General features: G+C 46.1%; 3 protein-coding genes and 2 long non-coding RNA genes across 5 annotated transcripts; 3 read left to right on the forward strand and 2 right to left on the reverse strand.

The window, feature by feature from the left end:
- The first annotated feature begins 152 nt into the window (after positions 1–152).
- On the forward strand, positions 153–2,289 carry LOC118509307 (pre-mRNA-processing factor 17). The gene is made up of 4 exons (XM_036049755.1): positions 153–440; positions 501–1,059; positions 1,150–1,628; positions 1,707–2,289. The coding sequence occupies exons 1-4, from the start codon at positions 249–251 to the stop codon at positions 2,238–2,240; spliced, it is 1,764 nt and encodes a 587-aa protein (XP_035905648.1). The 5' UTR covers positions 153–248; the 3' UTR covers positions 2,241–2,289.
- A 4,032-nt stretch (positions 2,290–6,321) lies between these two features.
- Positions 6,322–7,212, reverse strand: LOC118510003 (homeobox protein OTX1-like). Its single transcript, XM_036051388.1, has one exon. The coding sequence runs from the start codon at positions 7,210–7,212 to the stop codon at positions 6,322–6,324; it is 891 nt and encodes a 296-aa protein (XP_035907281.1).
- A 1,404-nt stretch (positions 7,213–8,616) lies between these two features.
- Positions 8,617–11,991, forward strand: LOC118509312. Its single transcript, XM_036049766.1, has 4 exons — positions 8,617–8,945; positions 10,012–10,384; positions 10,460–10,541; positions 11,765–11,991. The coding sequence occupies exons 2-3, from the start codon at positions 10,142–10,144 to the stop codon at positions 10,538–10,540; spliced, it is 324 nt and encodes a 107-aa protein (XP_035905659.1). The 5' UTR covers positions 8,617–8,945; positions 10,012–10,141; the 3' UTR covers position 10,541; positions 11,765–11,991.
- LOC118509315 lies at positions 10,256–11,215 on the reverse strand. Its single transcript, XR_004905857.1, has 2 exons — positions 11,048–11,215; positions 10,256–10,788 (listed from the first exon to the last, which is right to left on the reverse strand). It is a non-coding gene; the product is annotated as an uncharacterized LOC118509315 (long non-coding RNA).
- A 634-nt stretch (positions 11,992–12,625) lies between the features above and the next one.
- LOC118509314 lies at positions 12,626–13,313 on the forward strand. Its single transcript, XR_004905856.1, has 2 exons — positions 12,626–13,071; positions 13,143–13,313. It is a non-coding gene; the product is annotated as an uncharacterized LOC118509314 (long non-coding RNA).
- Positions 13,314–14,435: the final 1,122 nt, after the last annotated feature.

The following is a 14,435-nucleotide window of genomic DNA, read 5'->3' on the forward strand; positions in this document are numbered from 1 at the left end:
CATTAAATACACAGTTGTTTTTTTTTCTCAATTTCTCTGGCTTTCAAATCACCGGCAATCACCGACTTCGATCGTATCTGTCAAAAAACGAGCTGTCAAACATCTTTACGTGTATATGGGGCTTCAGCACTCTCAGCTGTCAAAAGGGGTAAAATTGTAAACAAAACATTGCTGTGCTCCATAATTGCGCGTCGTTTTCAGTTTTGCTCGTTAAAAAATTAGGAAATTAATCACAAAAAGCTGCAAAAATGCTACATCTACAAAGCTACGGCAGTAGCAGCAGTGATTCGGAACCGGAAGATGGCAAAACAAAAACCGAAAAACCTCAAACATCAACAGCAACATCGGCAGACGCATCGGCCCATCTAAAGCCCGTGGACACCCAGTATTCTGTTGGAAAATCGTTGGAAATATGTGCCGCACCGTTAGTGGTACCGATGGTAAGTGTGATAACCATCCCTGCCACCTTTTCCACTACTAAATTACCGTTACCAACACAGGGACAATCGGAAGTGTCGCGTGCAATAGCACCGACGGTGAAGGAAATCAACTACAACCCACGCTATGAAGAGCTGTTTGCCCCGGTGGCTGGGCCGGAAAATCCGTTCCTCACCCAGCAAATGAAAGCACCGAAGAACATGTTGACGGGCTTCGTTGAGAATGCACACATAAGTGACTTTCAGTTTGAAAATCAGCGCAAAACGTTCCACAGCTACGGGTATGCGCTGGATCCTTCGGTCGACGGGAAAGGAACGGCTCCGGAAGAGGGACCAAGCTATGTGGGCCATCTGCAGGCTGCCTACGACACGGATGGGGCTACTGTGTTTGAATCATCCAAATCGAAAGCGGTCGCTGGAGAGAAGCGGAAGCGCGTCAAAAACGACGCTCCGGAAGATGTGGAAGGCTTTCTGGGCCCGTGGGGTAAATATGAGGATGAGCAAACGGTGGCACGGCCGAACGAAAAGGAACGAGCCGAAATCGAGGAAATGATGGCCAAGAAGCATCGGCGCCACAAGGTCAAGGAAGACAAACCCATCGAAGAGAAATCGATTCTGCACAGTAAGTGGCGTGGGAAGCCGTTTTTCATTTGTAGTCCACTTGAATCACGAATATGTATTAATTGTGATGATGCTTTTACCTTTCTTTCAGTCAAAGATGCATTCGATTACCAGGGACGATCGTTTCTGCATCCACCGCACGATGTGGGAGTTAATCTGCGCAAAGCTGGTGCTCCGGATCGTTGTTTCCTGCCGAAAGCTCACATTCATTCCTGGACTGGACACACCAAGGGCATATCGGCCATTCGCTGGTTTCCTGTTTCGGCTCACTTGCTACTGTCTTGCAGTATGGATGCGCGTGTAAAGCTTTGGGAAGTGTACAACGAGCGGCGATGCGTACGAACGTATTCCGGCCATCGACAGGCGGTGCGTGATGTGAGCTTCAACAACAAAGGTGAACGATTCATCTCGGCCGGGTACGACCGCTACCTGAAGCTGTGGGACACGGAAACGGGAGACGTCATCTCACGGTTCAATTCGCGTAAGATTCCATTCTGCGTAAAGTTCCACCCGGACTTTAACAAACAACATCTCTTTGTGGCGGGAACGTCGGATAAGAAGATTATCTGTGTAAGTAATTGATTTTGATTGCGTTAGGCTTACAACTTGGAGCTTCATTGTTACATGTATTTCTTCCTTTTCTTTCAGTGGGACACCCGCACCGGTGAGATCGTGCAGGAGTATGATCGCCATCTCGGTGCGGTCAACTCGATCACCTTCGTGGACGAAAATCGACGCTTTGTGACGACCTCGGACGATAAGAGTTTGCGCGTGTGGGAATGGGACATACCGGTGGACATGAAGTACATTGCCGATCCGACGATGCACTCGATGCCGGCCGTAACGCTTGCCCCGAACGGTAAGTGGTTGGCGTGCCAGAGCCTGGACAACAAGATCGTCATCTTTTCCGCCATCAATCGGTTCAAGATGAATCGCAAGAAAACGTTCACCGGCCACATGGTGTCGGGATACGCGTGTAATCTCGACTTCTCGCCGGACATGAGCTATCTCGTGTCGGGCGACGGGGACGGCAAATGCTACATTTGGGACTGGAAAACAACCAAGCTGTACAAGAAGTGGCAGGCGCATGATAATGTGTGCATAGCAACGCTCTGGCATCCGCACGAAGCGAGCAAACTTGTGACGGCCGGTTGGGATGGATTAATAAAGTACTGGGATTGAGCGGTGGCAATGCGCACCGACTGCGGGCGAGCAAACAAGAAACAATACATTTGCGTGAGTAATTTTTACAACAGTCTTACTATCCGAAAACAGTTTTACGAAGGGAGCGTGGAGGTACATCGAGAAAGACGAGAAGGACAGATGCGATGAAGTATGATTGAGCTGGTTTCTAGAGACTGCAAGTTAAACAACTAATACCTATGCTCAAAGCAAGAAAGTTTAGAGATGATAGAACAACCTGGTGGAGGACTTATGCTATTTCTCAATGAGGATCCTGGCCGAAAGTGACCAGATCTTTGAACAATACTTTACCAGCGATCTGATCAGTGACCACAACAATATCTTTAGACAAGATCTCCTTCGAGTTGTGATTAATAGTAGCTTCTCGTTCTTTGACTATACTCTAGCCACGCGTGTTAACCATCACGTAGAAATCGTCATGGAGGTGAGCTTCTGAAGTCAAAGATAACCAAAGGATGTGGTCAATATCGTGGTACCCTCTGATACAGCCGCCTGAAGCAGATACTTGGGCCAAGATGTCCGAGTTTTTTAATTCCCTAGAATTTCGTTAAGAGTATGTTGCCATTACCATTTTAAAGCTTTCAATTGCTTCGACAGTGCTGAGGCTATCGCTAAGTGTAGCATAATGACTGAGAGGACTAAGGCTTTAAGAAGTGCGTCAATTGTAGCACTTGGATCATCTGCTGAGGATACATAGAGCATGGATGCCTGAGGTTATGGAAGGCTTAGGAGCATCTGTTCATTAGACCCTCCTCCACCGAGGATCTCTACATGTAGATAGAGATATGCCTAATGATCATCTTCTTCTTAACATGATCATGAGCAGGAAATTGTACTCCAGCGACGATCACTGGGGATGCGTAATAATTTTTTTTTTAAGTTAACAAGAAATATATTTAGTTAAGAATACAAAATGCATTTTATTTGTTTAAAAATACTATTCCACTATTTCAATCTATACATTAAACAATTAGTATAATAGCTTAGGGAACTAATATTTAAAATTATTTTTGTCCAGTAATTCTTCAGTCTTTTTGGGTAAGCAATCATACACGATCACTTCTCTGGACGATCACCTTTTCGTCTAACAGCCTCGGCGATTTCTTGGCCTGCAACTTCACTGTCGCAACACATTGAGATACATCTTGGGTTTCGGGGCTGGCGTTACGGTCGTAAAGAACCGACAGAACGTGCACGGTCTCAGCTGATTCTGGGTAAACGTTCGTCGCTTCGGGCCGCTGGGATCCGCTTCCGGTACAGCTGGCGGTTCAGGTTCCAGAAGATTGTCACGCTTGCGGTGGTGTTTGTCATCACCGGGAATGATCGAAACGTATCGTACGCTTCCATTGCGCGGTGTATCCAATTTCACCGATGGTGATGAATTACTATCGGCCCGGCTGATAACTACCGCACCGTGTCCTTCTCCAACCAGCAGCAATGTCACAATGCCGACAATCAGCAGGGCCAATGGGACGAAATTTAACCGCGTAATCATGTTGCTCTCACTCTTGTTACTAAGAGACGCACTGTTAATTTATGAAATCTTGTCTTGTAAAGGTGGACGGATGGGTACTGTTGATCAGCAGCCGGTGCGCCGGTGCTTTATATAGGCTCAATTAATCTTCGCGCTAAACGAGCCCCTTTTTACGCGATCCCACCGTCGCCTATAGGTCAATCTTGTGTGTGAGTCGGGTTTTTTTTCGCTTGTTTGTTTGCAACGCATCCTAACTGCCGTACCTCGCTGTTGATCGAGCATGAAGAAAAATAAAAACAATCTTTCTATTTGCGCATGGGATGGTGGCGGGTGTTTGCGGTGTACGTAAATGCGAGTACGGATCGCGTGCGATACGATCGTTGCGTACTGACGCCATGTGGTCGGTCACGAGAGTTTTACTTTCTGCTGCATCTGCTGAGATGTGCTGGCCTGTTATCAGCAGGACTAGTGGGGTAAGTCGTACTGGTTAATAGTAAATAGTCCGTTCAATTAAAAACGCGAAAATACCTAGGTTAAATTCCCCGTCATAAGATTTTAAATGCTGCATGGTACAACAATTAACACAGATTCTAATTTATTGATGAATTATTTTTGAATAGCAAAAATAATAAAAGTAACCATGCAATTAATTTAAAAAAAAAAATTCTGATTCAATCTTGTAGTAAGCCTCGGGATGTTCAAAAATTTGGACGGGTGCATTGATCCACGGCTATGACGAATTGTTGCCGAGGGGTCCTTTTCATCGACAAAGATCCTCTATCACATTTTTGGAACTTTCCATCCGAGGGTTTGGTTGCCAAAGGTTATCATCAACTTGTGTTGCTTTATTGTTCACCTTTTATTCTTTCTTAACTTTCGGCCATCAGGTTGCGAGGTGCAAAAGGGCGGTGAAAGCGATGGTTCAATAACAGTAACCGAAGTTGTGCAAGTTGAAAATCTATAGCTCACTGATAGTGTATTAAATCAAAACGTCATGTGACCATAATTGTACCTTGTGCAGTGTTTACCGAGTGATCGACCGACTTTACCGAACAATCTCCACGGTTGCGTAGTAAAAGCGTACTGACGCAATTCTGATCGCATGACCGGTAAGAAAGCAGATGAAAAACATGTTGATGTTATTCTCGCTAGGAAATGCATGTGTCGGAAAGTTTACATTGTTTTTTGTAAAACTGTTCGACTTATCAATGCAGGGAGAATATTTTTGCAACTTTGCTGCGAGGACCCTAGAAAGGACAGTTGATGATTGTTGTGATGCATTTTTGTACGAACTCTGAGCATTATTGAGATGCTCTGCCAACATTTTGGAAAATTTTTGATAAAATCATATTACTTTCAGAAAATAAATCACATTTTGATATTTATAAACAATATTTTGCATTTATTTTATTTGATTTTTTTACTGCCGTACAAGTGGAAAGAGAAACCCATTTGCTCGAAACACGTGGAGCAATTTTTAATTTGAATCGAGATCTGAAAGCTCCGTGCAACGACGAAACAACACATCATTGCATACTATCAGGCGCACGGTGAACCTGTCGATTAAGCATAGAAAATCGACGAACTGTCGATTGCTTCGGGAATACGGTGAAAGATTAAGGCTGTGCAGGACCGATCAATGCTGGGGAAATAAATACACACCGCTGCTACTAACACACTATAAACTCTTTATTATCAATATTTGTATGTATAAAAATATGTGGTATTTGCTAAATCAGTACAATCAAAACATAACTTTTCTCGTTCTCTTACACACACACACTCTCTCTCTTTCATTCGTGCGTTTTCAAACGTCATGACGAGGTATATTTCGCGCAACAGACATCCTCTAGCAAGTGGCAGCCGAAAACCCATCGGGCAAACAAACTCTGCCGCCAGGGAACGCCACAGACAGAGCGCAATGGAGTCCGTCCGAGCACACCGCAAGCACTTAACGAATTAAATAAAATACAAACGACAGTCACCCACCAATTGATGATCGTTGTGTTGACGCGATTTCCGGTCGACCGTACCAACGTTGCCCGGTGCTGTTGCACGCTGCTTCTCGACCGCCGGCCCACGGTGCCCACGGTCGGTGAAATGTGGAAGTGTCGGCTCTGACGTAAATTGCGCATCATTTTCGACCACCGGATCATCGATGGTGGCGACGTTGTTGTTGGGTTGGGTGCCGGACGTCCCGCGTGCATGATACCACCCAAACCGTAGTAGCGGTTCCCTGACAGGTCATCGCCATCGCCGGTGGAGGATGCTGCTAGCCACACCAGCACCATTACAAAGCTTCCGAGCTGCATTCCACAGCGAGTAGTGTGTACTGATCTAAGACCTTCCTTACTGTTTGCCGGAACCTGAGCATTACCGCCGAATCCGAACCGATTAACATTACACAATAAATACACAGTCGTATATTACAGAAAACTCCGACCGACCTCGTTGCCATGGCGGTGGAGCGGACGTGAGCAGGGACAGGCGTGAAGATGTGATAAGACGAATCGAATCGGATGACACAGACGTACGGAGAAGAAGGATGCCTGAGATGTGGAGCCATGGGCTGGGGCCGGCTCACGTTCACGTTTGCGTGCTCGCCTGTTCGCTCGGTTCGTTCGTTGTGCTGTCGGGCTGGGGCTGTGCTTCCTGTGGGTTCGGCGATGGTCCAAAGTCAAAGTTGGCGTTCACCTGGATGTGCGGGTTCTCCACCTCCGGCGGGAGCGTACTCGTTTCACCCTCCCCGTGATGGCTGTGATGGTTATGGTGGTAGAAATGTTCCTCCGAGTTAATTCCATGCTCTCCAGTGCCGTGATGGTGGTGGTGATGATGATGGTGTCCAATTCCGTGGGCTACGTGCCAGAGGGCAGCTCCCGTTAGGATACTGCCCATGCTGAAGGGACTCGATCCTCGGTGGTGATATCCGTAGCTCGATCCGTAGCTAGACCCGATCGCATTCGAATCACCGTACAGCGCACTGTTGTGGTTGTAATCGTAGTGTCGTGGAGCGACGAGTGGTGCTGCCGCTGCATACGAGTGCGGATGACCTACGGCTTCGGCATAGCTGGGAGGATTGATCTTCGAATGTGAGTAGGCTGGAGGTGCACCACCGGACGGTACGGCATGATGTCCCATCCCCGGATAGGCCGGTGGCGGTCCAATCGGGTGACTGTTCGAGTGTCCATCGACGCTCCAGCCGATCGGTCTCGGGGGTTGTATGTCCGGTACCGGTGGATTGCGTACCATTCCACCAACGCCCTCCTGATGCATATGGTGATAGTTCTTGCGCGAATTACGTCCCAACGCACTGCCCGTATTGTGGTTGCTTTTGCTTCGCATACGAATTGCAAAGGCACGCTTTCCGTCCACCGTCGCAATACCGAACAGCATCAGGTGTAAGGCGAGTACGCAAAAGATCACCACCAAACGTTTGGTACGTCCTTGCGAAACACGAAAGCCACAACGTGCGGCCATTTTTGTTCACTGCACTCGTTCACTATAGGATGTCCAGGGGTAAGTCTCTTGGATTTGTAAAGTTTTTCACCAACCACAGGAATTTTTCGACACTTTTATATCCTGGTGCTACTACCACTGCAAAGGGCCAAAGAGCTACGACTCGTTCGCGATCTCGAGAGGAACTAAATTTCACAGCACCCGTACCGTGCTGAATACATCCGTTGGCGTAGGCACTGATTGGTTTGCTAATGAAATGATTGGTTTGCCTCATGCACCTCCACCCCCCCCCCCCCCCCCCGCCGAATGCCTGCCAGAATCTTCACACAGTCGCGGACCAGACCAGCTCTAACATGGACCGTGAGCGTGTTGAAATGATATAGTTGTGTTCGCATACGCACGCTTTTGCATCTTGTCACATCACCACGCCACACTGATGGAACGCATGTCAGGATCAGTGACAAAGTAATCTAAATCGGATTTCGCTCCTCTGTCGCATCTGGCCTGCCTGGTCAAACTCCACGAAGACACGCTGACAGCAACGAGCATTATCTAATTCTGCAACTACACGGTACGCGACGTACCATGTGGGGCATCTCAAGAGATCGAGCGCTAAAGCGGAGGCTTATCTGCGTAACGATCGTGTTGTTGTTTTTCTTTACCATGATCGCGAAGAATTTGTCAACGCGTAATTGAATTAAGCGAAACGGTAGGCAAGGAACGAGGTGGGTGGACACAACAGCAGAAGTTATGGATGGATGTTCTGCGCCATCGCGCAACATCGTTTCGTTGGATGTATGTGGAGCTGGAGGGGGAATTATCTGTTCCGCAAGATAACGCAATAAGCAGCTGTATGTTTTGGGTGCGTCGCTAGGATCACTTTCTCTGTGCGTAATTCATCTGGAGTGGGATGGGATAATTCAACTACAAAAGTAACAGTGGAAAGTTCCTCTGTGGAAGTCCTAACGGGGGGTTTGTTCAGGTTTATCTCAGTAGGGTTTCGAAAAGCTTAGTGTCATTTCTTCTAAATTAAGTGGACACAGGTAAATACAATAGTTGGTGTTCAGAAAAATAAAATAAACTACGGCAACTTGAGACTAAATGACAAGAAGTCTAATGTGTATCTTCTGGAAGTATATCAGATCAGGATCAGATCAGGAGACTTCGACCTAAAGACCTTATTTTTTTTAATTCTTTATAATCACTACATAAAGCCTTCAATACTGTAGTACGGATCGTGAGGTTGGATCATCAGCTGTTAGAGTAGCATAAATCCTTAACGTTAGATACTGTGTAACTGACGAACGAAGCTGCGACAGTATAGAACTTGTACAGTGCCAGTACTCATATAAAGCTTTAATACGTAATCCTGTCTAAATCATATACATTTCTCTCGGCCTATATATGATTTATTTAAAAGGCAAATGAAGGATCTGAAGGATTTTTGGCCCCCGAATGTGTGGAAGGACATTGGAGAAGCTACTACAATAACGAACTTTATGTTCTGTATATCACCATCGCGAGCCCACTTCGACTCATCAGATGGCTGAGGCAATAGCGGCGCCCGTCTTCACACGGCACACAACTAGGGATCAAACCCCATCCAGATCGCCTCCCCGTACGCAAGGCTAACTATCCAGCTTACATCGTAAAATTAAGTCACAGAAGGCCAGAAATATCCGGGCGAGTACTTTCGAGGATGGTAGTGCCAAGGAAGAAGAAGGCTTCGGTGAGCTGGTCATGTCATGAGAATGGTGGGTATAGTCAAGAACAGTCAAGCGTTCCAGGGTTTCGTTTCCGGATATTAAAAGGATTTCTTGGGTATCTTCCGTAGAAATTGCTATACGATTTTTTTTCTGTTCAACAATCTTCAAACCATATACAAAAACCCATCAAGACACTTCAAGCAAAACACATGGGATTGTGGTACCTTGAGTAGATGAGCGCGACATGATCTGTAGGCATATCCTATTGGTCCTTAAATATATGTTGGAGGGTACGAACTGTATTTGGCCGTTTCTAACAGGCCGAAACATGTAAAGCACACGAGTGTTACAGTTCTGGTATATTGACGAAGGGTCCACAGGAAGGGACTGAATTAACTGGCTAGAGCATCACAAAATCCTGAAACGCTACTCCTCAATAGATGGCGCCACAGAAAACCACTCGAAGGCTTCCTCAGCAATTGCTAACACACTTTCAACCGGGATTTATGATTATCGAAATAAATAACAGATTCCTTTAATGTTTAATGCTTAAAGGCAGTTGGGGCAGTTCGGTGGCCGACGCGATAACGGCGCCCCGGGTCTTCACACCGGGGTTCAAATCCCTCCGCCTCCTCGTACGCAGAGCTGACTACTTTGCTACGGTTAAAATCAAGTCACAGGAAGTCAGAGATCGCAGGCAGAGACCTCTCGAGGTTGTAGTGGCAAGGAAGAAGATGAAGATTATAGGCAGTTCTTTAGCTTCTTTGCAGATATGGGATCGTATCAGCGAGATAAAAATATGATTTGTTACGTAAACAACTCGTGTATAAAGCCAAAACAGCATTTAAAAATAGTAGCAAACATATAACTGACTGTTCTGCAAAAAAAAAAAACTTTAGAGGTCAACAGATGGACGATCATGATAGGGTACACAAAAATCCCCGAAAATTAATCTCACCTAACTCGGAAAAGGCCTTTCAGCGACCCAAATTTTTCCTCCTAGCCTAGCCTAGCCAGTTGTGCATGAATGTACTGCCTGTATTCGGATGTTGATAATACCAAAGTCGGCCCAAACCGATGATGTAGTGTGTGTTTCTCTTTCTTTCCTATAAAGTCTCGCGTAGGTGCGTCTCCCCGGCACACGGCAGCATCCAAAGTAGCTGAGGCGATAAGCGCACGTAAACACTGTCTGTAGCGTGTATAGCCGTTGTAGTTGCAGCACGCAGTTTACTTTAGCATCAATTATGAAGAACTCAACACGTTTGACGCTGTGCTATTGTCTTGTGTTGTTGGCGATCGCTACGCCACTCGTGCTATCCGACGAAGAGCAGGACCAGAGCAGTCAGGAGGCGGTAGCGCAGGAAGATCAAATCACACCGGCACCGGAAGCTGAAACGGAAGCGAACGAAGAAGCGGCACCGGTTACGGAGCAGCAGCAGCAGGAAACGGAAGGATCGGATTCGGATGGCGGACATCTACCGTCGATGGTACGGGTAACGGGGTGGGCTGCATCGGGGTGAGGAATGTTCGTAAAAACCCTACCGTATGTGTGTTTTTTGCAGATAAACATTCTTCTTGCACCGACGGTCTGCAAACCGGGCTATCGTGTCGATCATAAGGGCAAGTGTCGCCCCTCTCTGTGAGGTGAGTAAGTGCACAGACGGCGTGGACAGGTCCTCCTCAAGCGCGCGGTATTTTCCATACGATCCTCGGGGAAATGATCGTTAAACGAAGTTCAACGCTAGCTCGCCCAGCAGCCAGTGAGTGAAGATTGAGTGAGTTGAGTGCCACAATTGATGGATCTAGTGCCTTCTTGATTGATCGTGACGCGTACCTCACCGTCGCGCGGTGTCTACGTGATACCCTTGACCTTTTTTTTTGCCGCCTTATACTGACCGCGGACGGACCGCGTGCAAATAAATCCGGGGGGCAAAGAACAGGAGATACACATTAGTGTGATGCTTAAAAATCAAACGCTCAAGTAATCACGGCACTTGTTTGCTGGTGGTCAATATTTGCCCATGAGCGTGATGCTTGGCGACCGTCGGCGAAACCATCATCGGTGGAACCCCACCACCGTCACCATCGACATAGGTGGTTTGATATGAGCAACACCCATTGATAAATTTACATCGCGTCACTGGTCTTACCGGCTGCCTGGGGAGAACAACTTTTTGCAACTCGTTTGCTCCGTTTACGGTTCGAGAGTGTTTTCCCGCCAGCGACACCGCGGTTTGCCATGAGAAACATGATATCGATTTTATCCACCCTCAATAGGGGTACAACAGCAGGTTCGACTACAATAGACACAACACAACAAGCGATCAAGTGGCAGACTAAAAACGGTATGTCCAGTAAATGGCGCTTGATGGCCGCTAGTCGATGTGTTTCTGCACGGGATTCATTCCCCCGTCTGCTTGCCGTGTGATAAGATAAATTCAGAGAAAACACTTGCGAAACGGAACTTGCTCCAGTAGGAAGTAATTTTGCATTCTTGGTGCAGAGTAAAGTTGAGCAGCTCGCTAGATACATTCGCAAGATCGTGCACGATCGATTGCACGGTGATTCGGAACTTGAACGGTGAACTTTTGCGCTAGCTCGGGATGGGAACGGTTGGGTGGCTTTGTGTGATTGGTTTGATGGTGGTGTGTGCCGCTGCTGACGATTCGATCTTTTTCTACGACGAAGGAAGCGCCAGCATGCCGGAAGCGACGAACGCTCCAAGAACAGTGCCCGGAATGATCCTTCAATCGGTAGGATTCTTAGTGCCGTAGGACAAGTGTAGCCCTAGTGTGATTAGTGTTAGGAACGGTGAAGGCCGACTGGACACTAGCATTTTATCGTGTACGATTTATGTCTACTTCCAGCGAGCTGTGTTTGACGTGCCGATCGTGTGCCCGGAAGGAACCGTACTCGACCACAAGGGTGTATGCCGGCGGACGATGGGTTGATTAAAGCTACACCGATTTACCACAAGCGTCTAATGCCAAAAGTCCTCAACAAAGATATCCAGCAATTCCAAAACTAACGTTAATCCGATTGTGAGTGCGCGGAGCGATGCAATAAATAAATGCTTATCAATATTGCCAATTAATCGGCCGTCACTACCTCTACCTTGATTCACGATGACTAATTCAAGCTGCTGAGTGGAATGTTCATTGAAGCACCATTCATCCTCACATCGATTAATACCGCCATTCAATCGTGCAATCGTAGCTCGATCGTAAATCTTAATCGCGCGGGAGCATTCCTGTTGCCGCGAGCGAGACACATTCCTGCCGCCGCGCAATGCAGTTTGCAGTTAATCCCGAACGACAATTTCCGGAATCTTGTCCACGTTCCGTCACGTTCGCCGCCATTCGCCGCGATTAGATTAGAGATAATATGAGGCTCTTTGATGATATCGGCGCTGTTTACTTCATTGTTTTGCTAATGGTGTTTTAAGTAGGTTATATGAGAGACTCAATTAGGGAGGAAAATTGCAAACCAAATAGGGAGTTTTGAGGAGCAATGTGTGATTAAGAAAGTGATGTCATGATTTGGTAGTAGTTAAATTAATTCTTTCTTATTTGACTAGCTGTTCCTACCCCACACCTTATCAGAAACATGGGATAATAAGCGTTACCACTACAAGTCGATAGTTGTATTGGATTAGTTCAACATAAGAAATATGACGCACCATAAGGGGGAGGTGCCACGACCATTAGAAGCGCACTACTTCGCATTGTTTTAGATTCTGGCTGGAGCAGGCTAAGCGAGCAGGTATAGTTGAGGCCTTAAGTCGTCGATACCGTAAATAAAACGGGGGAAGACAGATAAGATAAGCTACCTGGCGGACAATCGAAAACAGTGGTTTTGTGGCTGTAACGCAGCTTATCTAGGCGCATTCGTAGAAACGGACAACGTACTTATTTGCAAACTGCCCACCGAAGAAGCTGGAGCTCCTTTTCGGGACGTGTTATTAGTCGAAGTTCGCATTTGAAGGGAAAAAAATACCATGAAGCTAGCGCTGCTGCTGTTCGGTGTAGTTTTGTTGGCAAGCTTGGCCTACGGACGACCAGCCGGTTGTGAGGATGAGCCGGAAGTTCCACCACTAGTAGTGGACGAACTACATGTGGATATTGTTGTGCTGCAGGAACCGAACTCGTCGAAGGGCTTATTACACAATCCCAAGGTAAAAAGCTACCTTATTTCTTCAAAAAACAACGCTAACGTGAATCGCGGTTGAATTTTTAATGATTGCAGAACATCATTGATGCTCCCAAGGTATGCCCTGACGGACAAAAACTCGACCACCAAGGAAAATGTAGACCCGTAATGGGGTAGAGCGACCAAAAAGGATATTATGAGATGCTGCAAATAAATGAATGAATAAACCTAAGAGGGTGCAAGAGAGAGAGAGCTGATATTTAGAAAGTTGATCGTTTCGGACACCATCAAGGGCAGTGTTTATAAGGTGTAAGAAATTCCACTGTTGCATCATAAATCGTGTAGTGTATTTTGCTGGTTGAAAGTTTAAAAAAAGTCCGCAATCTTTTTACACTTTCCTCTCCCATCGGTAGCTTCTCCAGGCCGGCATGCAGCTGGTGCATCGATCAAAGCAAAACGGTTCGGATCGTTCTCTGGCTCGTTTGCTGGCTTACTAACATCGACCGGCCCATCATCTTCAATCGTGTCTTTTGTGCTGTGTGGCTCCATTGGTTCGAGTTTGTAAAAGTAGGAACTCATTTGATACACTATCGGATGGTTGTAGTAATGCAGTTGCTGTGGAAGCTGCAGTTCACTGGGCAGCTTGGCAGGAAGGTAAACACATTGTACGACACTAAGCATCACTAAACACGACGATACGATCGCTAAAAGCACAGCACGGATCATTTTGAGGTGCGGTCTCTCTGTCGGAAGCAAGAAATGGATAACGACTGAGCCTGAATTAGATCAAAGCTTACGTTTTTATACTGAAGTGAGCTGATGCTTTGATGATTTTGGTAATTCCGATGAATATTTTTAGGGTGGCATGATCTAGCCTCTCAAGATTCGTGGTGGATGGCCGAATGGTCAAATGTTTACTTGTTAAACAATTCGGGCACCGTTTCTGGAAATCGATATGAAGAGATGATATTGGAGAGCAATATTGAAGGCCACTTCTTTAGATGGTCCTCTAGATCTCTGTCCGGGGAGACGATCCCTGCCGTGTAAAGATCGATCGTTCATATATTTTAGGGTTCAGAAAAATTTACCATTAAAAATATATTTATTTATTTTTGTGATTTTCGGTTTACTGGCATAACGGACGATTTTTTTCTTTTGTCAACTTTGTTGTATTTATTTGTCAAATGGGCGTGCAAGAACTACAAAAAAGATCCTAAATCAAATAAATATCTTTCGTTTTTGGATAAATTCTCATAAGTAATTCTATGTTAGGAAAAACCCCTAAACCCAGAAAAAGACCTCAAAGCATGCGTAAGACAAACAGTAAAAAATGATAGCGTGTTAGGGTATGCCATAAAATATTAAAAAAAAATGTTTAAACATTTCTAA

Source organism: Anopheles stephensi, chromosome 3, assembly GCF_013141755.1.
Source record: "Anopheles stephensi strain Indian chromosome 3, UCI_ANSTEP_V1.0, whole genome shotgun sequence".
NCBI classification, from domain to species: Eukaryota; Metazoa; Arthropoda; class Insecta; order Diptera; family Culicidae; genus Anopheles; species Anopheles stephensi.